Source organism: Mauremys reevesii, unplaced genomic scaffold, assembly GCF_016161935.1.
Source record: "Mauremys reevesii isolate NIE-2019 unplaced genomic scaffold, ASM1616193v1 Contig115, whole genome shotgun sequence".
NCBI classification, from domain to species: domain Eukaryota; kingdom Metazoa; phylum Chordata; order Testudines; family Geoemydidae; genus Mauremys; species Mauremys reevesii.
In genome coordinates, this window is record NW_024100733.1 from 80,554 (window position 1) to 106,238 (window position 25,685).

Below are 25,685 nucleotides of genomic sequence, written 5' to 3' on the forward strand. Positions count from 1 at the left end.
TTATGATGTCAGATACTGCCATAATTATAGACTTTCTTTCTTTGTTCAGGAATACCATATGCTTCAACAGCTTTATCTTCTGGGGAAACTGACCAGTTACTTTTAATAATGCAGAAATAAAAAGGGTATGGGAATATTAGTCATAGGTTTTCTAGAACACTATACAAAAAGGATCAGTTAAGTAAAACACTTTATTTGCCATGTATTTGGAGCTAATAGACTCACTAAAAATTTAGTGTGGTAGCAAGACTTTGATTAATATATAAGCATACAGTGGTGGAATACTTTTTATGTGTATCAAGTTAACATGTGCTCTGCATTTGCCATGTAATCGCAAAACTGTAACAAATGATCTGTTAGACATAATGAAATGTGTAATAGGCATTCAGATCGCTGGTTAGCTGATTCTTATTTATTGTTAGTGAAGGGTTTTTTAACCAAGTTAGAAATCAATTTAATCACACACAAATATAAAGGTTTGTTATTTTTAAAGTTTGGCTAAAACACAGCATATATGCCAATTATCTATATTATGTCTTTATTTAATCCTCTGGTGTAAAGTCCCTGGAATACATTACTGCAAGATAATGGGATCCTTCTACTAGATGAGTGGTTTGAGAAGAGAAAGTGGAGGCATTAATAAAACATATATCTTGGCTTTCCTTTAGTGTTTTATTTTCCGAGTGGGCCCTATTAAATGTCTCCTGCTTTTTGAAGGCCTCAGTTTTTTCCTTAATACATTCTTAGACTTTTTGCTACAGGCTTTCCCCCTCCTCACCCCCACCCAGCAGTGCAAAACCATTATCCTTTGACAATTATCCTACTGGTATTATCTCTTAATTAGATGTGCCAGAAAACATTAATACTAACGTCATGTGAGTTAACATATGGCTTCATGTTCATTTTATCCATCTATCTCATTGTCTACAGTATGGGAAAGCGCTCAACTCAAACATTTTAAACCAAGATGCAGCTAAATGGGTGTTCACATGTTTTCCTTCTCATTGTCCAAGTAGCCTGCTAGCATTACTAATATCCCATCTCCCTAGCAATCCTTGCATTATGTAGTCAGCCATTGGGGAAGGACTGCAGCTTTATTGATTTCTCTCTGTCACTGAAGACTCTGAAGCCAATAATGTAGGTTCAGTTCCAACATTTGAAGCTTTCCATTCTGGAATTTCTACAGAAGCTGGCCCTATTAAAATGCCGATGTCTTTCAGTTTTTGTTGCTCATCTTAAATCCTCAGGGTGGTGTTTTTGGGGTTTGTTTCTTTGGTGTTTTGTTTTATTTATTTATTGGATGGCCTTCTGATGTTCTTCTCTTATTTAATTTTGGTTGTGGATTCTACTGCAGCAGCAGGCCACGTCTTCTGCCACAGTGCCATCATGAATGTATCGTACCCACCCTGAAGTGGTCAAGACCTTGATAGTAGTTGCCCCTGAAACTTAAATACTAATTTTATTGAGAGTAGGGGTCATGTTCCTATATAGCATGCTTTATTTCATTACAATGAGCTTAAAGAATTGTAAGACCATTAATAATAAAATATCCTTTCAGACAGTAATGCTTATTGTACAATTAACTTTAAAACTTAAAGAAATAAAATAAAAAAACACAGGGGCGGGATTTCATTTCTATTTGTTCATTTGTATTTACATTCTGACCTAGGGCAGACTGTTGATTATACATTTATTGAGTAGTCATTTTCACTCTGGCAAAATTTGCCAGTGACTCCCTGGACAAGGGACATGTGAAATGAGACTTTTAATTCTTTCATTTTTACAAAATGCTTGAATAGTTATCACTTCCCCAGACCACTTCAGATTTTCCATAATCTTTGGGGACAGATTTGCAAATGTATTTTGGTGCTTTGACATGCAGGTAGGAATTTTTAAATTCCAAAATGGATTAGGTGTCTAACTCCTATTGTTTTTAATGCCTGCTATGCACCTAACCCATTTAAAACACTTTAAAAAATCCCACTAGACACATATTTGCATTTTTGGGCACTTAAATGTCTTTTAAAAAATATGACCCTCAGGGTCCTAAATCACTTCTGAAAATTGGACTTATGCTTCTAAGTCGCTTTGGCACTCTTCACAATTTTACTTGCCTATCCCTCTTTTTTTTTTTTTCCTTAATCTTTTGTGATGATTTTCCTCTTCAGTGGGAACAATACGCTGCTCCTCTATTTCTAATGTGCCTCTTTTGAGGCACTTAAGCTAGGTGTATGCTACAAAATTTTGTTGGCATAGCTATGTCAGGTATGTGGGGGGAAAACCCACACTCCCTAACCAACATAGTTGTGATTGTCAACCCCCCAGCGTAAATGCTTCTGTTGGTATAGTTAATGTCATTCGGGGAGGTGTTTTTACTATGTCTGCAGAAAAAACATTCTATGGCGTATGCTTTGCATACACTGGGCTATGCCAGTATAGCTGTATCAGCAAAGGCTGTGTAATGTAGATGAGCCCTTAGGATACTTTCAGAATTCCCCTCTGCCAATTCGAAGTTTAAGTCAGTGGAATGTTAATGTATGTTCACACTATCCCCAGTCCACAAGTTCCTGGCAAAATCAGTTACCTTAAAAATAATCTGAATTTGTGGAGCCCTCTGTTAAAGAGGGTAAAACCCTCCAATTATCTGACAAATCAGATGCCCACATCCTGATGATATTTAACTATATAATCACATAGCAAAAATGGATATATTAAAGCCTCTTTCTGATAGGGAGAGGGATAAGGAATCCAAAATGGATTTAAGGCAAAAAATTGGGTTCTCTTTCCTGATTATATGTAACCAGTGTTAATTAGAAATAAGGTAACATGGACCAAAAAAAGCATTTCTTGTAGAACTCTTTCCATGTCTTTTTGTGGTGATTGGTCCCATCTTGGTGTTTACCTGCTATCACAAAGCTAAGCAGAGGTACTTCTGATGTCCATCTTTAGTCTCTTTAAAAACAGAAATACTGCTGAAGATCTTTGAGAAGACTCTTGTGATGTTCCGTTGATTCAATAATTTTGGCTATGCTTCAGCTGTCTTGCAAAGAGATTTAGTAAAACAATTGGGAGCCTGACCTTTCCTTTAAGTGAGGTTGTATTAAGGGCTGGAAGATAGTGGGTTTTTTTTTGTTTTTTGTTTTTTTTTCCCCTTCCAGCATCTAGTAGGGATGAGAAACTTTTAATCACTCTAGCTGGAGGTTGATATGGAAGAGGGAATCCCTGAGCTATGTACAGTACTTGGCTACAGTACATGGCAGCTAGACCTTTTCAACAGGGTTTGGATCATGGATCTTGTTGGTTAGTGAGTCTCCCTTCTTGCAGGCCCCGGCCTAATATTCCAGTCAGTCTACCTAGCTATAAGCCTATGAATATTGTGCCATATACTGGAGTATCTAGGTACCAGTGGGGCTAGTTCTCTTACCCTTATTTAGGTGCTGACATTGCAATAATCTATACAGGTAGACCCACTGGGCTCCACATGGATGTAAGGGTTCTCTTGTGTGGACCAGACTGGAGAACTGGGGCCCTACTACTGTGAAAACTTTGGCCAAGATTTTCAAGGGTGACTTGTGGAGATCTCATTTCTGAGTGCCAGTTTAGACAGCTTAAAGAGGCTGGGCTCTCAGTAACTTCTGAAAATCAAGCTGCTTTACAGTCTCTCAGTTTAGGCACCCAAAATCACTAGTTGCCCAAGAACTTTAAGGTCAAGCTTCTCACGGTAGCTTTCAATAGCACAAAATAATGGACACTAATCTTGCTTATCTGTTGATTTGGCTACTGAAATTAAAGCTAGAACATGCCAGTGAAGACTGCACTTATTCTGTTGCAGTGGAAGATGGATCTATTTACAAAGCAGTTGCCTAATGTAACACTGAAGTACTAGATTTTGCTTCCATAAGAAAAGTTCAAACTCCAAGCAATACTGTTGGCCCCACAAAAAGCAAGACAATTCTTACTACTGTAAAGCCACTTAATGTCTTGTCGAGAACAAGGGGCTAGAGCAAGACTGCATCTGAAACCCTTTACCTATTGTGTCTCTATGGCCAAAGCTTGAAAAAGAAACTTGCTTGGAAACTTTCTTGGGCAAATGCCACTGAGTTCTGCAGAACCTAAACTTTTTTTTTTTTTTTTTTTTTTTTGGTATGAAGTTTCTAATGCTTAGATTCCTGTGCTGATTAAGCCTCGACTGGAGTACTGTGTCAAGTTCTGGGTGCCACGTTTTGGGAAACATATGGACAAATTGAAGAGAGTTTAGAGAAGAGCAACAAAAATCATTAAAGGTCTAGAAAACATGACTATGAAGGAAGAATGAAAAAATTGGCTTTGTTTAGTTTGGAGAAGAGAAGACTGAGAGAGGATATGAGAGGATATGAGAGTTTTCAAGTACATAAAAGGTTGTTAGGAGGAGGAGGGAGAAAAATTGTTGTCCTTAACCTCTGAGGATAGGACAAGAAGCAATGGGCTTTAAATTGCAGCAAGGGAGGCTTAGGTTGGACATTAGGAAAAACTTCCTAACTGTCAGGGTGGTTAAGCACTAGAATAAATTGCCTAGGGAGGCTGTGGAATCTCCATCATTGAAGATTTTTAAGAGCAGGTTGGACAAACACCTGTCAGGGATGGTCTAGATAATACTTAGACCTGCCTTGAGTGCAGGGGACTGGACTAGATGACCTCTTGAGGTCCCTTCCAGTTCTGAGAGTCTATTATTCTATGATTTAGCCCTATCAGGTAGGTAGGTCTTTTCTGCTACTGCTTAGAGCTTTAATAAAGAACAGCAGAGTGAAAGCTGGCCAGAGTCCTGTCAAACTTTGTGCTACTACTCAGAAGCCTGCTGGTAGCAGTGAAACTGACAAGATTCAAGCAGTTCCATGTTGCTGTTTGGGACAGTTGAGCAACAGGAGCTATTCTTCCAGACGAAAGTTTGGAGTGGGGTGAGGGTGGGGTGGAGAGATGATGGGAATAGAGTAGATGCCACTGCCAAAAGTTAGAGGAAAGGGAGAAAAAGAGATCTCACCCCACCTTGTATCAGCCAAGAAATGTTGCATTCGTTTGTCTCCTCTAGTAATTAGAGGGGTTCTTTTTGTGGTGGAGATGGTAGGTTAGCACTCCACATTTATCAGAAATCTACTATCTGGAGGCTGAGATTAAAGCTAAAGCCTCCCAGCTGGGTCCAGGACAGAACCCTGCTAGCAATCCTACCACCCTTGCCTTTCCCAGCATTGGAGGGGTGGGCAAGGAGTGTGTGTGTTTCTCCTCAGTGTATTGCCTCTGGAGAGTAAAGGCCTGCATCTCATGTCTTTGGCTAATAAACATCATCCTTTGGGGATGGGTGTGGGGGGAAGAGGGAGATTGATGGAATATGAAAGAAACATAGTTCTGGGAGGGAGAAGTGAGGGGCAGTGAAAACAACATGGAGAAAAGAGACCTCATGATCTATTGTAGGATAAAACGAGAAAGGGAAAGGTATTTTTAAAAATTGAAAAATCTAGGGAGGTGTAGTATGGTTTTATTGGGGGGGGGGGAAAGAAGGTGCTAAGGTGAAAGCTGACTGTTAGTGCTATAACTAAATACAGTACAGAACTGTTTTTATTTCTTTCAAGATGTGGTGTGTGGCTTTGGGAAGTGTGGTGGCACAGGAATCTTTCACCCTGGCTAGCCCAGGGGTCGACAAACCCTGGTGAGCCGCGTGCCAGAGGAAGCACCCTGGCAGGCCGGGCCATTTGTTTACCTGCTGCGTTGGCAGGTTTGGCCGATCGCAGCTCCCAGTGGCCGCGGTTCACTGTCCCAGGCCAATGGGGGCAGTGGGAAGTGGCGTGTGCAAGGGATGTGCTGGTCTTGGCTTCCCGCCACCCCTATTGGCCTGGGACGGTGAACTGCGGCCATGGTAGCCGCGATCGGCTGAACCTGCCGACGCGGCAGGTAAACAAACTGGCCTGGCCCGCCAGGGTGCTTACCCTGGCGAGCTGCGTGCCAGAGGTTGCTGACCCCTGGCTTAGCCATTGGGCTAGGAGGATTTACCCAGACACCTTTCTTTTTCTAAGCCTTGCGTGTGGCCATCAGCATCATAGGAATTTGCACATACAATCCACATTTTTCTGACAGTGAAGGAACAGATGTTTCTCTTCAAAGGAAAATACCGTTTCAAGCTCACATTTTCTGGACCTAAGCTGATGTAGGAAGCATGAGCTGCTGCTTCTTCCTCCACCCTCTAACCATACACCCCCTTTATCCTTTAACTCGTGCACAGAGGGGAGGGCATAAAAACAAAACAAAAAATGGTAATCGTATATAGCTATAGAATAATCTTCCAAGACATGCCTGTGCTTGCCTGCATATGGGGACACGTTTTTAAACGACATGCAGTCAGACTTTACTGGGACTGACTATAACGCTTATCAGTTCAAAACACTGATTTCTGTGTGGATTTTGGTTTGTCATCTTGAGTGTAATAAATGGTGAAACCCAAGTTCACATCCTAGCTTAGAATTTACATTAAGGAAGGACTATAACCTGGTTGACTGCATTTACAATGTTCTTGCTAGCAAGACTGGCCAATTTTGATGTAATCTAAATTATAAAGAGCTGAATCTTAATTATGTGTGGGTTTAAACATTTCCAAAACAGAGGATGGTGTTGCCTGTCTCCAGGGAGAGAGGGGATTGAGGAAATTATAGTTCCATTTTGGCTGTGCATGTCCCAGAAGGCTAAGACTAAAAACTGAGACTGAATTCATGTCCTGTAGTACATGCTGGTGCCTATAATACCCAGACACTTTCACATGCCCTTAAGCTCAAGAAGATGAAAATGCAGAGTTTGTTACTGAGCAGATTTGAATATGCTGTATCAAGAATGACATGTGCAGATATATAAAATGTTAAGTAATCGTGCAGGTCAGGAGCAAAAACTAGGTTTAGCTAAGTTTGTGTTACTGTGTAAGACTTTCCTAAAAACTGAAGTGTGGTAATGGAAGTATGTTTCATGAAATGTACTTAATATTATGTAGTAGGTGATAGGTTTTAATTGTGCAGTTTATTTGACAAGGTCTATGCCAGTCCAGAAATTGTTCAGCTGCAGGCTGATCAGAGAAAAATGTAATTCTGTATGGGGTTGTTTTTAATCGTTCTGCAGCTAAACTTGTCTGGAGTAACTTACATTTGTAGCATAGTTTTCCAAAAGAAATAAGAAGGTATAAAGAAATGGAAGTTCTACTCATTCAGTGCCTCTATTAAATTGCATTGGCCTATTGGTCACATGGCCTTTTTTACATTTGTGATTAAACAGAGGGGAGTAGCGTATGGTGATGAGGGCCATATAAGTATCTAGACAAATGTAAGGACTAGTCACTATGAACTCAGCCTCCCTAGCTCCTTTGGATGAGTGTGAAGTTCTGACCATCTACCCGCCCCATCAAATTGTGGAGTTGGTGGCAAAGGCAACACAATCTTTGGACTTGCCCTCTCATCCCAAAGGTAAAATTGGTAGGGAGATTTGAAAGGAATTTCCCCCCATCCCAAAACTAATTTAAAACTCCCCAACATGAACAAAGCAAATGCAGGCTGACTTTGTGGGCAAAAGCAGCAAAATATGGCACCTCAGGATAAAATAGTCCCGCGGTTGTCTCTTTGGGTTCAGGCCATATACTCCCGTATTGAGTATTACTTGCCCAGTAGTCTGTCCAAAGCTATGCGACACAATAAATACTAGGGGAATTCTGCACCAAAACATAAAAATTCTGCACAAAATACTTCTGCATATTTTATTTGTCAAAATAACACAATTTAATCATGCCAGTTTCAATTATTTTGGTAATTTATATCAAAATCATAGAACTTAAGATCAGAAGGGACCATTATGATCATCTAGTCTGACCTCCCCGCAAAATGCAGGCCACAAAAGCTGACCCACCCACTCTTGAAATAATTCTCTCCCTTGACTCAGCTGTTGCAGTCCCCAAATCCTGGTTTAAAGACTTCAAGTAGCAGGTAATCGTCCAGCAAGCGACCCCTGCCCCATGCTGCGGAGGAAGGCGAAAAACCTCCAGGGCCACTGCCAATCTACCCTGGAGGAAAATTCCTTCCTGACCCCAAATATGGCGATCAGCTGAACCCTGAGCATGCGGGCAAGACTACCTGCCAGCAACTGTCTGTAACAATACAGATGACAAAAAGATTCAGGAAATGTGTTTTTTATTACACAAATAGATTCTTTGCTAGGCCTATAAATACAGAACTCTGAGTAATAATAATTCATTTAAACTACAATATAGAAACTTATTTCCCGCACCCCTCAGAAGCAGTGCAAAGGCTTGGGAGAGTCAGGAGTAACAGAGGAGCTGAGGGAGGGGGAAGTTATTGGTGGGGAGGAGCCTGGGGATGAACTTGGAGGGTTTTTGAGTGTGGGTGGTGGGAGAAGTATGGAACAGGGTGGTTTTTTTGGGCAGGAAGAGATTGCATTCCCTAGCTGACCCCTAGCCTCTCCCAGTCAGTCAGGCACATCTGCCCTATCCTTGTGGGGAGGAATAGCTCAGTGGTTTGAGCATTGGCCTGCTAAACCCAGGGTTGTGAGCTCAATCCTTGAGGGGGCCATTTAGGGATCTGGGGCAAAAATCTGTCTGGGGACTGGTTCTGTTTTGAGCAGGGGGTTGGACTAGAGGATCTCCTGAGGTCCCTTCTAACCCTGATATTCTATGATTCTCATGTGTCCTTGCTACCCCGTGTCCCAATGTGGCCCTGCACCTCCACCGCATTCAGTCCTTTTAAACCCCAGTCTGTGACACACAGACACACACACACCCAGCATCCCCATGTGCCCCACACTGTCCATCCCTCCGTACCCTGTGCCGCCTCACCTGGCCCGGCCCCGTGGGCAGACAAGGAAGAGAAGGGGATGTTGTCTTCACACTATCAGCAGCTGGGGCTGGCCCAGTAGTGGCTGCTCTCTGTTCTGGTGCCACAGTGGCCCCTAGTGGGAGACAGGCACAACTGCAGCACCTTTCCAGGAGAATGTAAAAGCAATTTTCTGCAAGGGAGGAAATGCATGGCACATGAATTCTGCACATATGCAGTAGTGCAGAATTCCCCCACAGGAGTAAATAGAGAAAATTGTTTTCTCTTGAGGGCCTCTATTTCACTGCCATTGCCTTCACCACCAATCTGAAGTTATTTAAGATATAAAGAGTTCAACTTCCACTTGCTTTGTTTTGTGCTATAATCCTCAAACAAATCTTTGGGACGGACATAAGCTCAGTCAGTAGACTAGAAAGATGTTGCCAGTCTGTACTTAGCTCATTTCAATTCAATTATGATTGTGGTGGCAGCTTTATGTAGGCAGATCCAAAACCAAAATGATCATTTTAAACTCCCATCTGGAAACAAACCTGAAAGCCAAGGTAAACTGTGGTGCTACCCCACCTTAAGTTTCCCAAGGCTTTGTGTAGCCTTGCAGAGAGTGGATTGCCAATTCTCTTATCTCAGTATGACACAGCCGGTAACAACTATGAACCTCACTACGCACAAACCCTTTCCCCAAAAGCTGTCTGGGCCACCGCAGCTGCTACCTGAGAGTGGTGGAGCAACCAGGGATCTAAAATAGACCCTGATTTGCAAATCTGAGTAATTAACAGCCCAGGCAGTCCTCAGTCAGAGGCTTGTAGTTTCTCCCAAACCACCAGCATTTTTTGAGGCTGGGCAGGACTGGACTTCAGCCAGTCAAAGGATTGAACTGCTGCATGGGGACTGGCCATATGGCAGCAACGTGACTACTTCTAGAGCTGACATTAGGGACTATCACTTTGCTCTAGGCTCTATAGAAAATTGTAGTAATGAGGCCCCAGCCTGGTTGAGCCTTCTGAGCATTACAACAATATAAATGTTAACTAATTGTCAGATCTACCCTTATTGCAGAGCTATTCCTTGACTGGTTTAAGGAATGGTTAAAGCACAGAGGGTAAGCCCAGGCAGACCGCCATTCATTCATACTAGTTCAGTGATGTCACTAAACTTTTTCAAATCAGGGACCTTTGGGTTGGGTTAATTTCACGCACTCACACTCTCCAGCAATGCAGTCTGGCCATATATCAGTCTCCACCTGCTATAGCTGGCTGACCTTTACCATTAGCATCTTAATTACTCTTATTTAAATGTTTTTTACTTTTACTATGATTGTCAACTTTGGGATGCAGATTAGGGTACTGAGCCTCATCTAATCAGTGCCAAGTTTACTAGTTGTAATCCACAATTCTGATGATTCTCCCCAGAAACTGTTGCCATCCCACTTCTCTGGAGAAGTTTACTGAGTGCTGGGCCATGGTCTACTAAAACTTCATTACTCTTGCAAAACATGCAAAGTCACTGACCTTATAAAGGACTGGGTCATAGTAAATTTACTCATACGGGTTCTGGTGCTTTCAGTGGGGTTGCTCATGTGAGTTAGGCTAGCAGGATCAAGCCTTTAGAGAATCGACAAGGCCTGAACCTGCTTGCTTTAATGACTCTGGTAGTTCTGTTTAAACCCTTGGGCCTACTTGTAAGCGTAAGGTAAACAGAATCCACCTTCTAATGGAGTGGAATGGAGGAAAATTCCTCTATTGCATAGTTTTATTTGGTCAAGCCAGAACTGTTCCACTTAACTGAATAAATAAAGTATCATACAGTTCCGACCAAAGCTGCGTGAATAATAGCACTATATTGGTTTCCATTATAAGCTCCACTAATGCCTCAGGTTCGATGGGCAACTTATGGTTGCTTTATAGCAAATATGTTAGCAGAGTCTGTCACATTAAAACCTTTAATTCTCAGGTTTGACTTTCCTTTTTGTAAAGCTCTCCAAACAAAATAGCTTAGTTTTAAATTGTATTTTGCAGGCAGTTTAGTCCTTTTCCTGTAGACTAAGCTAATTTTCTTCTAATTTGGAAAGTAAATGTCACCTAGACAAGGTATCTAATATAAAAATGGTCAAGATGTCATCATCTCTCTGCAAGTAAATGGAAAGGAAATGTTCTTTCTAGAAAAGGCAAATTAAAACTTTATAGTCATCCAGTTACTAAATTATTTGACCTCTTAAAGAACAAAGAACAGCGATGAGTCGGTACCAGAATTAAGGGCCAATTCCTGCTTTTGTGACTTATGGAAGCAATTTCTTTTTTCCCTGGTGGGTTTTCTCTCACAAATCGGGTAAGAAGAGTTTGGCCTGTAATTAACAATGTCTGCAAAAACAAAAATGAAACCAGTGTAATAAACTGGAGGAGTGTGTGCATGCTGGGTAGTGTTAGGAAGAAGAGGAGCGTCGGTGAATTTATAAGGCTATTCCAGTCTTGGGAAGAAAGCCACCATCTCTCTTCTTTAATATCCGACCTCCACTAACACTCCTCTAGGAAGAAGAGTTTCCCTACTTTGATGTGCAGCTGTCATCTGAAACAGCAGTAGCTTAAAAAGATCTGCAGTGAGGGTGTGAGGTTTACCCTTCCAGCGAAAAGTTCCCCCCTGGGGATATGGTGCTGAGAAAGAGATACAGCAGCCTTACCAGTCAGGTCTGAAGGCACCTACTGGAGGCAAAGCAGGAGATGCTCCTGGGTGATCAGCAGCATGTGCAGTCAAACGGAATAGGCAAGCTGACTGAGTCCAACTCCTCACAGCCAACTATACTCCCACCCCCTTGGATTCTTTGTGCTGCTCTCTGGAAGGGATTGGACATGAGGTTGAGGGAGTTTCCGTACTTCTCAATTATTCTCTGAGCTGGGGATGCCAAATCCTCTTTCTGCTGGCCCGTGTTGGCACCTGCATCACCCTCTTTATGCAGGAGTTGATCGCAAAAGGTAGCAGGAAGGAAAGAGAGCACTAGAGAGAAGATTATATAATCTGAAGGTAAAATGGCCTGTGGAACACGCTCTACATTTCATTTTTGTTAGTTTCTCAGAGCTTAATTTGTAAAACATTTAACATTTATTTAAGAAGTTAGAACACTTGCTTGACAGTGCATGCTCTAGTAACTATATGAGCCTTGCACTGTAACAGGTATATCTCCATACACTGTTGTTGTTTAAAAAAAAAAAATGTATCTCCTAGAACTGGAAGGGACCCTGAAAGGTTGAGTCCAGCCCCCTGCCTTCACTAGCAGGACCAAGTACTTTTTCTTTTTGTTTGTTTTTTTTGCCCCAGATCCCTAAGTGACCCTGTCAAGGATTGAACCCACAACCCTGAATTTAGCAGGGGAGTGCTCAAACCACACAGCTATCCCTCCCCCCAAAGCTACCTGAAAACTTCTTTTCTACTGAAACTTTCCATTGTATTTCTGCCCAGAGGTAGAAAACTACTTTGGAAAAACCTAAGCACAAAATAGCAAGCCTTTATTTATTTATTTTTTTTAATTTTATTTTAGAAATTGTAACTCAAAAGTATCGCCCTTTAACAAGCTGAAACTTTCACTTCTTAAAGAAAAGAACCCTAGCCCTTTATTTTCAGACACTAAGAAAGGGTGTAGTAACAATAGCTTGTTGCAGATCATATTGCTCCCAATGAACATGAATATTAAAATGTTTCAGGTATGTCAGCCAAGTATATGGGGACTGTACTACACTGACCACTCTAATTGCTCTTTGATGGGTTAGTATTATATAATAACCTGAAAGCTGAGGAGGATGTGGGACAAAAGACCGGGAAAGCGGATAAAGAGAAGTCTGGATGTCTTGGGTGGGGAGAGACAGTGTAGCTATGTCTTGGTAAGAGATAATTGTGGGATATGACAAATATCTTGTAGAAACTCATAGGATAAAAATAGCTCATCTAGGTCTTTGTTAGAGAGGATGATCACCATTATAAGGAGACTGTTGCCTGCTTCCAGTCACGTAAGAATGGAAGGTTTTGTCCTTTCTATTAGTAAAGGATCGTTGTTTTAAAGAAGGTCATTGCTGCTAAAACTGATCTTTTAATATAAAGTGCAATAGGGAATCTTCCCCTAAGTCCCAGTGGTGCTGAGAGCCATTGAACCAAACTGTCAGCTCTCTCTATGATGGAAACCACGTTAAGCCAGGGGATGTGGCAGCACCCCTAGTTCCAGCATTTATGCCAAGGCCTGGCTTGTCTCAAAGTACATGGTGAAGTTTAGAGCTTAAAAATATGGCTACACGTTTCATGCTATATTTCTTGTTGGAGTCAAAATATTGGAGAAAAGGGTTGAATTGGAGTTGTTAAAAACGAAATTTTGTGTCTGGGATGTCTTGCTGCTGAAATTTGAACCAGAAAGAACACAGCTTGGCTCTTGTTGAGTTTTCAGGCCCACAGAAAAACCATTGTATTGCTTGTTAAAGGAATACATGTCGTTTCGTATATGGGACCACTGAGACAATAAACATGGAACCTCATGATGGCCTTTTTTTCTTTCTTTAAGAAGTGACTATTTTACAAAGAACTTGCAATTTACTTATTCCTCAGTCTGTCAAGAACAGACTGGGCATTAATAGGTCAGTGGAACATAATGCTCTCCTTGCTTAATAAAACCTAAGCACAAAGTAGAATTTCAGATTGCAAAGAGTCCTGTTAGACTTGTGTGTTCATGGAAAATCTGTCTCCCATTAATCCTTTGCTGCTGTACTGCAAAGAAAGGTGAATTCCCTCTTCTTTGACAGCATTTTTCATACTGAAGCTGTAAACCTTCAGAACGATAAACCGATAGTTTAGTGTGCAAAGCACAGTCCTTGGCACATAATTGTTAACCCTGATCCTGAACAAGCAAGAAAATCCTGAAGGCCAGGCCAAGGAACAGAAATGAACTACTACAGCAAAGAATACTCCACACATGTGGGTGGGGAAAGGGAGGGGAAAATCTACAAAGAGCTGGTGGTGTGATGAAACAGTGTTTCCACTCATTGTCTTGGCTTTCCATTCCCCACAGACATGACACTGGGCCTTGCTTGGCTAAGACTTCAGAGATTAGCACAGATACAATATCTGATCCAGCAACATATCTATTGGTGCATCTGGCTATCACTATTCAGAAGAAACCTATTGAAATAAAATGTTCGTACTTACTTTAGAAAGGGCCCTGTGACATACTCTCTCTCTGTGTGTGTGTGTGTGCACGCGCGCAATAGTGTAATATTCTATGATAAAATTTGGCATTGCATAAATGACATTTTCTGCTTGATTTGGCTAGCTTGGAGAAATAGCAAGTACCATACTTTTTTTTTTGTTTTTTTAAAGAGAAGTAGATGAATAAGGGCTTAGGGTGAACATGCATGCTACTATAAAACCCCATGCTTGAATGTGCAAGTTGGGAAATTACTGATTCAGTGACCTGGATTGCACGTGTGTGTGTGTGGCTCAACTGTTGCATGGTAATCTGAAAACTTAGTCTCAAAAGTCTAGCATACTGAAAGATTTGTTAAGTGTCCCAAAGACTTGCAGCTATACATCATGTTTTTCATGGTATTACTGGCCTGTTGAGTGTGGCTGTCATAGGAGTAAAGTACTTGTTCTGGATTGTCTGAATGGTGCTAGACTAGAAACAAAACATGCACTCACTTCACTAATACGATAAGGCTAAGAATTCAGTGCGCAGGTCACTTTGGACTTTCCACCCAAAAAGTAGATCATACACTCTATACATTTTGAGGTGTCTCTTTCTCAACAGGATAAAATTAGCTGTTTCAAAATGAAGGGAAAATGTTGATTTCTTAGTGCATAGGGCAAATATTCTTTCAGAAAATGGCATTTTTTGTAAGTTTAATTTTTGTCAAAGAAACCTCTTTCAACGGTTCTGATTTGTGTGTGTGTTTTTTTTTTTTCCCCACACTGCTATAGGTCTGGGTTGTTCTGTCTTCCACCACCTTCGTTGCCAAAGCAAGAGGAACCTCCTGCTGCTGCTTGCACTAACTGGGTTCCTGAAGACAGGCAGCCTGTGAAGGGTGAGACTGAGTCACAGTTTTCTAGTGAAAAACCTCCCAAAGGAAACAGTGATGAACAGGTTCCTCCTCTTTTGCCACCTCCATCACCAGGCAATGTTCCTCCTTACCCTCCCTATTTTGAGGGAGCTCCGTTTCCTCCTCCCTTATGGTTAAGACACACATATAACCAATGGGTTCCTCAGCCACCACCAAGGACTATAAAGAGGACAAAAAGACGGTTGTCACGAAATAGAGACCCAGGAAGGCTCATCATGAGCACTATTAGACTGAGGCCCAGGCAAGTGCTCTGTGAAAAATGTAAAAACACTCTGAACCCAGAGGAAGCAAACAAGGCCAGGCAAAATGCCAAAACAAGGAGAAAGCTAAGCATTCAGGACAAGGAGCAAAAAAAGCACAGTGATTCTGATTATGTAGAGAAAAGGAATAAAAGAGAAAGAGGAGGAAGACAAATTTTCTGGGGAATTAGTGCATCGAACTCCAGTTATAAAATATCCTACAGCACGCCACAAGGTAAAGGTGAAGTTGTGAAAATTCCCTCCGGGATTCATGGCTCAGTTAAACCGTTTTGTCCACAGCGGATATTGCAGAATGGAGGGGAGGACCAAGAGGTGAACAGAGACTCTGAACGATATCAGGAAACCAAATGTTTTATGGATAAGTCGGCAAGCAGCCAACTTGCTTCCATTCCAAAACTGAAACTAACTAGGCCTGTGCATTCCAGTGCAGATGTTCCACCTCCAAAAATCAGACTGAAACCTCATCGAATAAATGATGGTCAGAGTGTTTCCATTTATAAAGCAGAACTTATTGATGAGATAAATGTCCTTCAGAGTAGCAGGGAGTCCAATCCTGCTGCATTTTACACTGATGAATCTGCAGATAGAAGTTTAGCAGAGATGTCTTCAGGGAGTTCAGGTGAAGATGATGACTTCAAAAGATTTCCCCAAGGTAAAGATGGACATGATAACTTGGCTTTTCTTATGAATTATCGTAAAAGGAAGGCAGATTCTTCTAGTTTATCAGTGTGTAGCAATGACAGTCTAGATGAATCCAAATCCTCTAGTTCAGAAGTAACATCACCAGAAATGTGTGACTTTTACCTGGTGATGATGCGTCTGTTTCTTCATCTTCAAAAGATGAGCGTAAAATTGTGCCACCATTAACAGTTAGACTACATACACAGAGTGTCTCTAAATGTGTCACTGAAGATGGAAGAACTGTTTCAGTGGGGGATATTGTTTGGGGTAAAATTCATGGTTTTCCATGGTGGCCGGCACGTGTTCTTGACATAAACCTTAGCCAGAAGGAAAATGGAGAACCTTCCTGGCGAGAAGCTAAAGTATCATGGTTTGGTTCTCCAACAACCTCATTCTTATCTGTTTCAAAACTCTCTCCTTTCTCTGAATCTTTCAAACTGAGATTTAACCGTAAGAAGAAAGGGATGTATCGGAAAGCTATTACAGAAGCTGCAAAGGCAGTAGAGCATCTGACCCCAGAAATAAGAGATCTCTTAACACAGTTTGAAACATAACTTTGCCTCCAGTACCAGGTGAGTGCATACTGGACTGATGCTTCCTGTACTAACGTTCTTGTACAGATTGCAGTTGTCTTATTGTCATGTCTGTTCTTATTTCACTTTGTTTTGTCTTTAACCCTAATCTTTTAGGCAACTCAAACTTCTTATTCAGAGGTCTAGAAACCCATGTTTAAGTGACTTTTCAGTGGAGTGAGAACCTGCAGCTCTCACAGACTTCAGTGAGACTCTCAGGAATCAGCCCCTTAATAGTAGGGGACTATGGGCCAATTTATTGCTGTGGGGAATGGAGCATTGTTGCTCAGGGTGGCGACATACTACCTCCCAACCAGCTTTGCTAGTGAACAGCTACTGTACCATCTGGTACCAACTACGGTACCAGCTACTGCACAGACATGTAATAACATGGGATTCTAAATGTGGGTATGTGAGAAGCAGACTCATGCAGTCTTGTTTTGACTCTGACAGTGACATTGTAGGTAAGTGACTTGACTGTCTTTGTTTTGTCATCTAAGTACAGATGGGTGTAATAATACTTGCCTACCACACACAGGTGTAATAGCTATTGACTGACTGTACTTATATGTGCTAAAATTCATCCTGCTATGGCTGAAGACCTAGTGGCCCCTAGGCCCTTAGATGCTTTGGTGAGCTGTCCCTTGAAAAAACACTTAATGCGTAGACATTATTAAAGCCAGTTGCTTGTACTAATCAAAGATGCTCACGATGGTCCTCTCTCCACCCCTTCATTCTTTTCGAAGTCTGACAGTCCACTCGGGTTTGCTTCCTTCTGCAAAAGATATTCTCTTCTCCATGTGTCTCACTTTTAAACTACAATAATCACATCAGACTCTTTGTCCTAAAGCTAAGAACAAAACACTTGGTTCCTTTTTCTCTGGCAACTTCCTAAAAGTACAATACCCTGGATACTACTGAGAGAAGGTGGAAGGGGCATCTACATAGTAGTCAGTTCTTGGGAACAGCTGAAAGCATAATATTGGTTCTCCTATGTGACTGAAGAAGAGAGACTTTTTCTCTCACTGCATGTCTGTTGTGATCAGTCTTCAGTGTTTAAAATTACAAAATGTAGCATAAATTCAAATAGCTTTATTATTTTAATTTCAATTTGCATGTTATAGGGCCTGCCCCTGCTCCAATTGAAGTCCATGGCAAAACTCCTGGTGACATTGAATAAGATCAAGATGTGTCTCTTGGCATCCTGCTGATGGTGGCTATCATGCTAAACATGACCACATCCATGACACTTACAGATTGGGACCTCAGTGAAAGATGATTAAGCCAGGATAGAAACTACCTCTGCCCCTCCCCCCACCGAAATCACAATTCTAACTGTTAGAAGAATTTTTCCTCTCTTAAAATCTAGTTTTGTGCTCTGGCTCCTATAGAACTCAGTACTGGTTCATCACTTTGTCCCTTATTTCCTTCATTTGCCTAGTTTAAGAAATGCATACACAAGCCAATGATATGTTTTCCCCAAGTTTCTAGCATGACAAAGCTTACTCATGATTATAGCAATATTTGACTCCACACTTCAGCTATTGGGACTAAAATGGTAAATGTTTGTATAATCCTCAGGCAGGCAGGTTTGATGTAGAGGAAAATGAAGGGAAATTCCACTGACCGTTTGCTTTTGCAAACTTATTCTGGATAGTTAAATCTCCAAAAACTTCACTAATGAGAAGTATTAGTTGTTCTCTTTCATCCTCCATCAAATGTGCCTAGCTTATTTACCTGAATAAGACACCCAGAATTCTCCCTCTTTCTTTGTACCATTGTGCCAAATTCCTCACTTCTCCTAGGTAAAAACCTGAATTGAGCGTAGAAAGCCTTAAGACATTCTTGGAAACTTTCTTTACCTTCTCTCTACCCAATTGCCTTATCTGATTCACCTTTTCAGTCCTCTGCTAAAATTATCTGTCAGTCTCCCTGAGAAAATACTAAGTTGTCAATAACTATCTGCTAGCTGTTCCATAACATAATTCTGTACCAACCAGGAGGCAGCTATCACATCTGATGACTTTCATAGACTTAAGGTCAGGAGTTTGACCACCTGCACAATGCAGGCCACAGAATCTCACCCACTCACTCCTGTAACAAACCCCTAACCTATGTCTGAGTTAGTGAAGTCCTCAAATCGTGGTTTAAAGACCTCAAGGTACAGAGAATCCTACAGCAAGTGACCCGTGCCCCATGCTGCAGAGGAAGGCAAAAAACCTCCAGGTCCTTTGACAATCTTCCCTGGAGGAAAATTCCTTCCTGACCCCAAATATGGTGATCAGTTAAACCCTGAGCATGTGGGCAAGACTCACCAGCCAGCACCCAGGAAAGAATGCTCTGTAGTAACTCAGATCCTACCCCATCTAACAGCCCAGACTTGTCTGATCTCCTGCCCCTTTCCCTTCTAAGGTCATTATCACTTGGATCTTCAGTGTGACAAACGTGTCTACTAATATACTGTACTGCTCCTACACTTGTTTGTGGCTCCTTTTTTCCCCTTATGTCTTGCTTTTACGTATTGATGCATATCATAAAAATTAACTCGATGATACCTTATTTGAATACCTTGTTTAAAACTAGCTTTCTGTCCCTTCAGTGGGACAGAGTTTCATTGCTTTCTGTGAATTTTCTTAAGACATAACAGAAGTTTTCCCACCACTTTTTGGTAACTGACTACTTTTTCCTTTTAGTTGCTCTAGATCACAGTGGCTCAGTTACTGTTGCAATCAGTCATTCCAGGAACAATTTGTTTGTGTTGGTTTTTTTGTTTTTTGTGTGTTGGGTTTTTTTTTTAAGGAGGTTCAGAGGTGACAGTCTCTTATGTCTCTGATACGGTAATTAACAAGATTACGTAGCCATACTTGTAATAACATACTTTGTGGCATTGCAAAAATGGGCTCATTCATAGTTGAGTAAGGGGAGATCTGTTTACAAACAGAAATTCCAACAAAATCCAATAGAACCACATAACATTTATAACGAGAAGTCTGGTGGCACCTTAAAGACTAACAGATTTATTTGGGCATAAGCTTTCATGGGTAAAAAACCCCATCTGAAGAAGTGGGGTTTTTTACCCATGAAAGCTTATGCCCAAATAAATCTGTTAGTCTTTAAGGTGCCACCGGACTCCTCGTTGTTTCTGTGGATACAGACTAACACATGGCTACCCCTCTGATACTTGGCACATAACATTTATGTATACAATTAAAATAATTGGTATGATCAAACTAGATCAATAAGTAAAACAGTCACTCACCTGTCTGAAGTGTTCTACTGTTAACCTTCTCAAATATCTTGGGTGGCTTCTGGCCTATAGGGGATGGAGAACACGTGGGGCAGTTACTGGAGACCTCAATATAGAGTCTACAAATGCAAAATAAGCTGAATACATGTGGAGTCACTTAAAACTAGAACTGATCAAATAATGCTAACCATATCTGAATAAATTATTTGACCAACGATTACAAAACAAAACTTCCAGTTGGCAAAGTTAATTAGCCCTACTTTTTGCTTTCCCTGCACAATGTACTTTGTGGGCGGAGAGTTAAAACCTTGTCATTAAATCGCCAATAAAAATATGGCAACGGGTCAAGGCAGAGTAGTAACCTGTAAAATCCAATTTCATAAGACACTCTTGATTCAGCAGATAGTTAAGAAAAAATCTCCCACTAAACATGTTCCCATCTCTCTTTGCAGCTGTCTTTAATATATAAGCATAACTTGCTGTTTGAGAAGTGGTGGCTTCATAAATGTCTGCACTGTAACTAAATGCTTGTAATATACAGACTCTTATTTCAGTGGTATGTTTGTTTTGGTAACCATTAAAACTAAGACCAACTTTGCTGATTTTTGCTTTTAAGATTAAAGGTCTTTGTAGTTGCTACTGAAAATTTAGTTAAACAAATCCTGAAAATAATGGGAGTGTCAGAATAGAGGAGGATATTTAACCTTAAATCTAAATCCCTATTTACAGTAGGCCTGCTTGGAGGCCAGTGTAGGGTATTTTAGCAAGGGTCATGTTGTAAATGGAACTGCTTAATGAGGTGTGGGAGCCAAAATGCAGTCAAGTCTTCTGTCGGGATTGCTTTTAAAGGCAGACCTCCTTGGGGTAGGGTGGGGAGAAAAGTGTGGGAAGATGGTTACCTCTAACTGTAGTCTGTGAAAGACACAAAATATAGATCTGGCTTTGTCTAGAGCGGGGGTCTCAAATACGCGGCGGCCCGCAGGGCTCTTGCGTGTGGCCTGCCAAGCTCCCCGGCCCCTCTGCCTACCTGCGGGATTGCCCCCTGTGGTGCTGTGAGCCCCGCACCACTCTCTGAAGCAGCTGGCAGTATGCCCCTTCGGTCGGGGGAGGGGGGGAGGCGGCAGAGGGCTCCTGCGTTGCCTCCTTCCAGGCACCGCTCCCCGCAGCTCCCATTGGCCGGGAACAGGGAACCGCGGCCAATGGGAGCTTCGTGGGAGGTACCTGGAGGAGCGGCAAGAGCAGCAGACGCACGGAACCCTGAGCCCCTCCACCTCCACCTCTCCGTCCCCCAGGGGTTGCAGGGACATGATTCCAGCTGCTTCCTGGAACGGAGTGGCGGTGGGCCAGGGCAGGCAGGCAGGGAGCCTGCCCTGGCCCCGGTGCACACCGCTGCCACCCCGGAGCCACTCTAGGTAAGCGGCACCGGGCTGGAGCTCGCACCCTGAATCCCTTCTGGACCCCAACTCCCTGCCCTGAGCCCCCGCCGCATCCCGCACCCCTCCTGCACTCCCTGCCCTGAGCCACCTGCTGCACCCTGTACCCCGACCCCGTGCCACACCCCTCATCCTCTTGCACCCCACACACCAACTCCCTGCCATGAGCCCCCGCCGCACCATGCACCCTTTCTGCACCCCCTGGGGCAGCGTTGGGGTGGGGACTTCGGGGAAGGGGTGGGAAGAGGCAAGGCCTAATGGAAGGGGTGGAGTGGGGGCAGGGCCAGAGGCAGCGAGGGATGTGTGTCGGTGATGAGGCCCTCGGGTCAATGCACTAGTCCTCATGTGGCCCTTATGGTCATTTGAGTTTGAGACCCCTGGTCTAGAGCAAAGGCCAGGGCTGGCTCCAGGCACCAGCATTCCAAGCTGGTGCTTGGGGCAGCAATCTGCAAGGGGCGGCAGTCCCTGTTGTTTTACCTCCAACCAGCACGCCGAATTGCCGCCGCGGGCAGTGGGGGCAGTCCGTGTGCCCTTAGGGCGGCACGTGCGTTTCCACGGCAGCGGCAATTCGGCAGCCGCTTCTATGTTTAGCTGTCCATGGTGGCTTCAACTAAACATAGAAGCTGCTGCCAAATAGCCGCCGCCCCGGAAACGTGCCTGCCGCCCTAAGGACACATGGACTGCCCCCACCACCGCCAGCTGCAATTTGGTGTGCTGCTTGGGGCGGCGAAAACTGTAGAGCTGGCCCTGGCAAAGGCAAGCCTGTATTCACTTGCTGAAGTCTCAAATGGGGCAGAAGTTGCACTATTACTACTCTTGGCACAGCTAACTTTTAAGCAAGCTTACAGAAATTGTTGGTTCTGCCATTTTCAGATTATTTGAGCAAAACCAGATCAGATCAGGTTCCAAGGATGTAACCAAGTTATATTTTTTGACTTGGCTTACGAAAATCATTCTGTATTCTCCCCCTTCCCTCTTGTAGGAGTTCCACACTAGTGTGGAAGGCACTTAGGTGATTTCCTATCGTAGATATTAATGGGGAAATGGGTCTTCAGCAAGACTGACTTCCTTTAACGTCAGAAACAAAACCGCTGAAGATCTATCAGTGATTTGAGGGAGAGGGGTGCAGCCTATATGTACCTAGATAAACATGTTTCATGTAACTTAATTTTACAAATGCATGTAGCATATTTCTTATTAGCTCAAATTTTACACATCAAGCAAATTCATGGAATATTGATCCATTGAACAGTAAACAACATGTTTTATCACAACAGTAAAAAGTTCCAATATATCTTTAAGTTCTTGTGGTACGTGGGTCTCCTCATTATCTTTCTTTTGTGCTGCTATCCTCTGTTTGTGAATTACAATAAATTTTAGGTAGTGTGACCACCTTAATATTAGAACTCAATTTTTTGAATTTGGCATAACATCCAAACGTTCGGATGCTTATTCAAATCCCTTCCTGCCATTCTCTGTCCTCGGCTTCTTGCCTGGAAAAGGCTTCGGCCTAATTGCCTCGCCCCAAGAGTGGAAGCTGCAAAGAGGAAGTGCATTGTCCTCTTCCCCCCGTCCCCCCACTGTCTTTGAGGGGAGATTCTATGCCCCTCCTTCCTCTCTGCATTCTCCATGTATTCGGGGGGCGGGGTGGTTGAATTTTAGGACTTGCCCATTCTCTCCTGGGGTATATCTACACTTCAGGTGGGAGTGTGCTTCCCAGCTCGGGTTGACAGATGTGCGCTAGCACACCTAACACTGGTGTAACTGGGAGTAGCACAGGTGGTGGCTCAGGCTGGCCACCTGAGTACAAACTAGCGCAAACCCCCTAGGTACGTACGTAGGCGGTTAGCTTGTGCTGCCACCTGTGTTATCCCCAGTTACACTGCTGTCTGTTAGCACGCTAGCTCAAGCAGAGCTAGCGTGTCTTCCCACACTGGGGGTCACACTCCCAGGGTACGTCTACACTACGGGACTATTTCGAATTTGCATAAACCGGTTTTGTAAAACAGATTTTATAAAATCGAGTGCGCGCGGCCACACTAAACACATTAAATCGGTGGTGTGCATCCATGGTCCGAGGCTAGCATCGATTTCTGGAGCGTTGCACTGTGGGTAGCTATCCCGTAGCTATCCCATAGTTCCCGCAGCCTCCCCCGCCCCTTGGCATTTCCGGGTTGAGATCCCAGTGCCTGATGGGGCAAAAATGATTTTCGCGGGTGGTTCTGGGTACAGCCTCACCCCTCCCTCCCTCCCTCCCTGACAGCGGCAGACAACTGTTTCGCGCCTTTTTTGCTTGGTGAACCGTGCAGACGCCATAGCACAGCAAGCATGGACCCTGCTCAGCTCCATACCGCAATCGTGGATGTTTTAAACACCTCGCGCACTCTCGTGCAGTATATGCTGAACCAGGACCTTCGAGCCGAGGCGAGTAAGAGGCGGATACGGCAGCGCGGCGATGACAGTGATGAGGACGTGGACACAGAATTATCTCAAACCGCGGGCCCCGCGCTTTGGAGATCCTGATGGTAATGGGGCAGATTCTATCCATTGAACGCCGATTTTGGGCCCGGAAACAAGCACTGACTGGTGGGTCCGCATTGTTTTGCATGTGTGGGATGATTCCCAGTGGCTGCGAAACTTTCGCATGCGTAAGGGCACTTTCATGGAACTTTGTGACTTGCTTGCCCCTGCCCTGAAACGCCATAATACCAAGATGAGAGCAGCCCTCACAGTAGAGAAGCGAGTGGCGATAGCCCTGTGGAAGCTTGCAACGCCAGACAGCTACCGGTCAGTCGGGAATCAATTTGGAGTTGGAAAATCTACTGTGGGGGCTGCTGTGATGCAAGTAGCCAAAGCAATCATTAAGCTGCTGCTACGAAGGTTGTGACTCTGGGAAACGTGCAGGCCATAGTGGATGGCTTTGCTGCAATGGGATTCCCTAACTGTGGGGGGGCGATAGATGGAACCCATATCCCTATCTTGGCACCGCAGCACCAGGGCACCCAGTACGTAAACCGGAAGGGGTACGTTTCAATGGTGCTGCAAGCACTGGTGGATCACAAGGGACGTTTCACAAACATCCACGCGGGATGGCCAGGGAGGGTTCATGAAGATTTCGTATTCAGAAGCACTACTCTGTTTAAACGGCTGCAGCAAGGGACTTACTTCCCAGACCAGAAAATAACAGTTGGGGATGTTGAAATGCCTGTCGTTATCCTGGGGACCCAGCCTACCCCTTGATGCCATGGCTCATGAAGCCATACACAGGCAGCCTGGACAGTGGTCAGGATCTGTTCAATTACAGGCTGAGCAAGTGCAGAATGGTGGTGGAATGTGCATTTGGCCGTTTAAAGGCTCGCTGGCGCACATTACTGACTCGCTCAGACCTCAGCCAAACCAATGTCCCCTATGTTATTGCTGCTTGCTGTATTCTCCACAATCTCTGTGAGAGTAAGGGGGACACCTTTATGGCGGGGTGGGAGGCTGAGGCAAATCACCTGGCCGCTGATTACGCGCAGCCAGACACCAGGGAGATTAGAAGAGCACACCAGGAAGCGGTGCGCATCAGAGAAGCTTTGAAAACGAGCTTCATCAATGGCCAGGGTACAGTGTGACTGCTGTGTTTGTTGATGAACACCCAACCCCCTTGATTGACTCAGTCCCTGTAAGCAACTCCCCTCCCTTCGAGTACAGCTTACTTATGCAAATAAAGTCACTCTCATTTAAAAAGCATGAATTCTTTATTTTTTCATTATAAAAAGAGGGAGAGAAGTAAGGGTGTGCTTTGGGAGGAGGAAAGGAGGGATGGAGAAGGCCATTTAAAAAAAAGTTCAGAGTAACGGCATCCTTCTGGTTGGGCTGTCCACGGGGGTGGAGTGGGCGGGTGCACGGAGCCTCCCCCCACGCGTTCTTACACGTCTGGATGAGGAGGCTAAGGAACATGGTGAGGGGGGAGGGTGGTTATACAGGGGCTGCAGCGGCACTCTGTGATCCTGCTGCCGTTCCTGAAGCTCCACAAGACGCCGGAGCATGTCAGTTTGATCACGCAGCAGCCCCAGAGTTGCATCCCGCCACCGCTGACCTTCCTGCCACCACCGCTGATTTTCCTGCCGGTCTTCCTGCCGCCACCTCTCATCTCGGTTGTCCCTCCTGTCCTCACGTTCATCCCTCCTGTCCTCACGTTCACTGGCCTCTTTCCTGTAATTTGAAACCACGTCCTTCCACTCATTCAGATGAGCTCTTTCATTGCGTGTAACTTCCATAATATCCGAGAACATCTCATCTCGCGTCTTCTTTTTCCTCCGCCTTATCTGTGCTAGCCTTTGGGATGGAGGAGGGACGCTTGAAAAATTTGCAGCTGCATGAGGGAGATAAATATTTAGAAAGATACATTTTACAGAACAATGGTTATAGTGTTTCACAGTGAACATCATTATTCACCTAGCACATGTGATTTCCCTACAAGGTCGCATTTTTCATCTTAATAGTGACCGCTTGCAGCTCTGGGTTTACAGATCTCACAGACACATCAGGTCCAGGCATCAGAATTCAGCT

At 43.6% G+C, this 25,685-nt stretch overlaps 1 protein-coding gene across 1 annotated transcript in view; it reads left to right on the top strand.

The window, feature by feature from the left end:
• Positions 1-25,685, top strand: part of LOC120392776 (PWWP domain-containing protein 2B-like) — a 49,489-nt gene that overhangs the window by 3,764 nt on the left and 20,040 nt on the right. The window contains 4 exon segments of the mRNA XM_039517505.1: positions 14,799-15,338; positions 15,340-15,383; positions 15,386-15,997; positions 16,000-16,451. Coding sequence (XP_039373439.1) covers positions 14,799-15,338; positions 15,340-15,383; positions 15,386-15,997; positions 16,000-16,433 — 1,630 coding nt within the window. The 3' untranslated portion in view covers positions 16,434-16,451.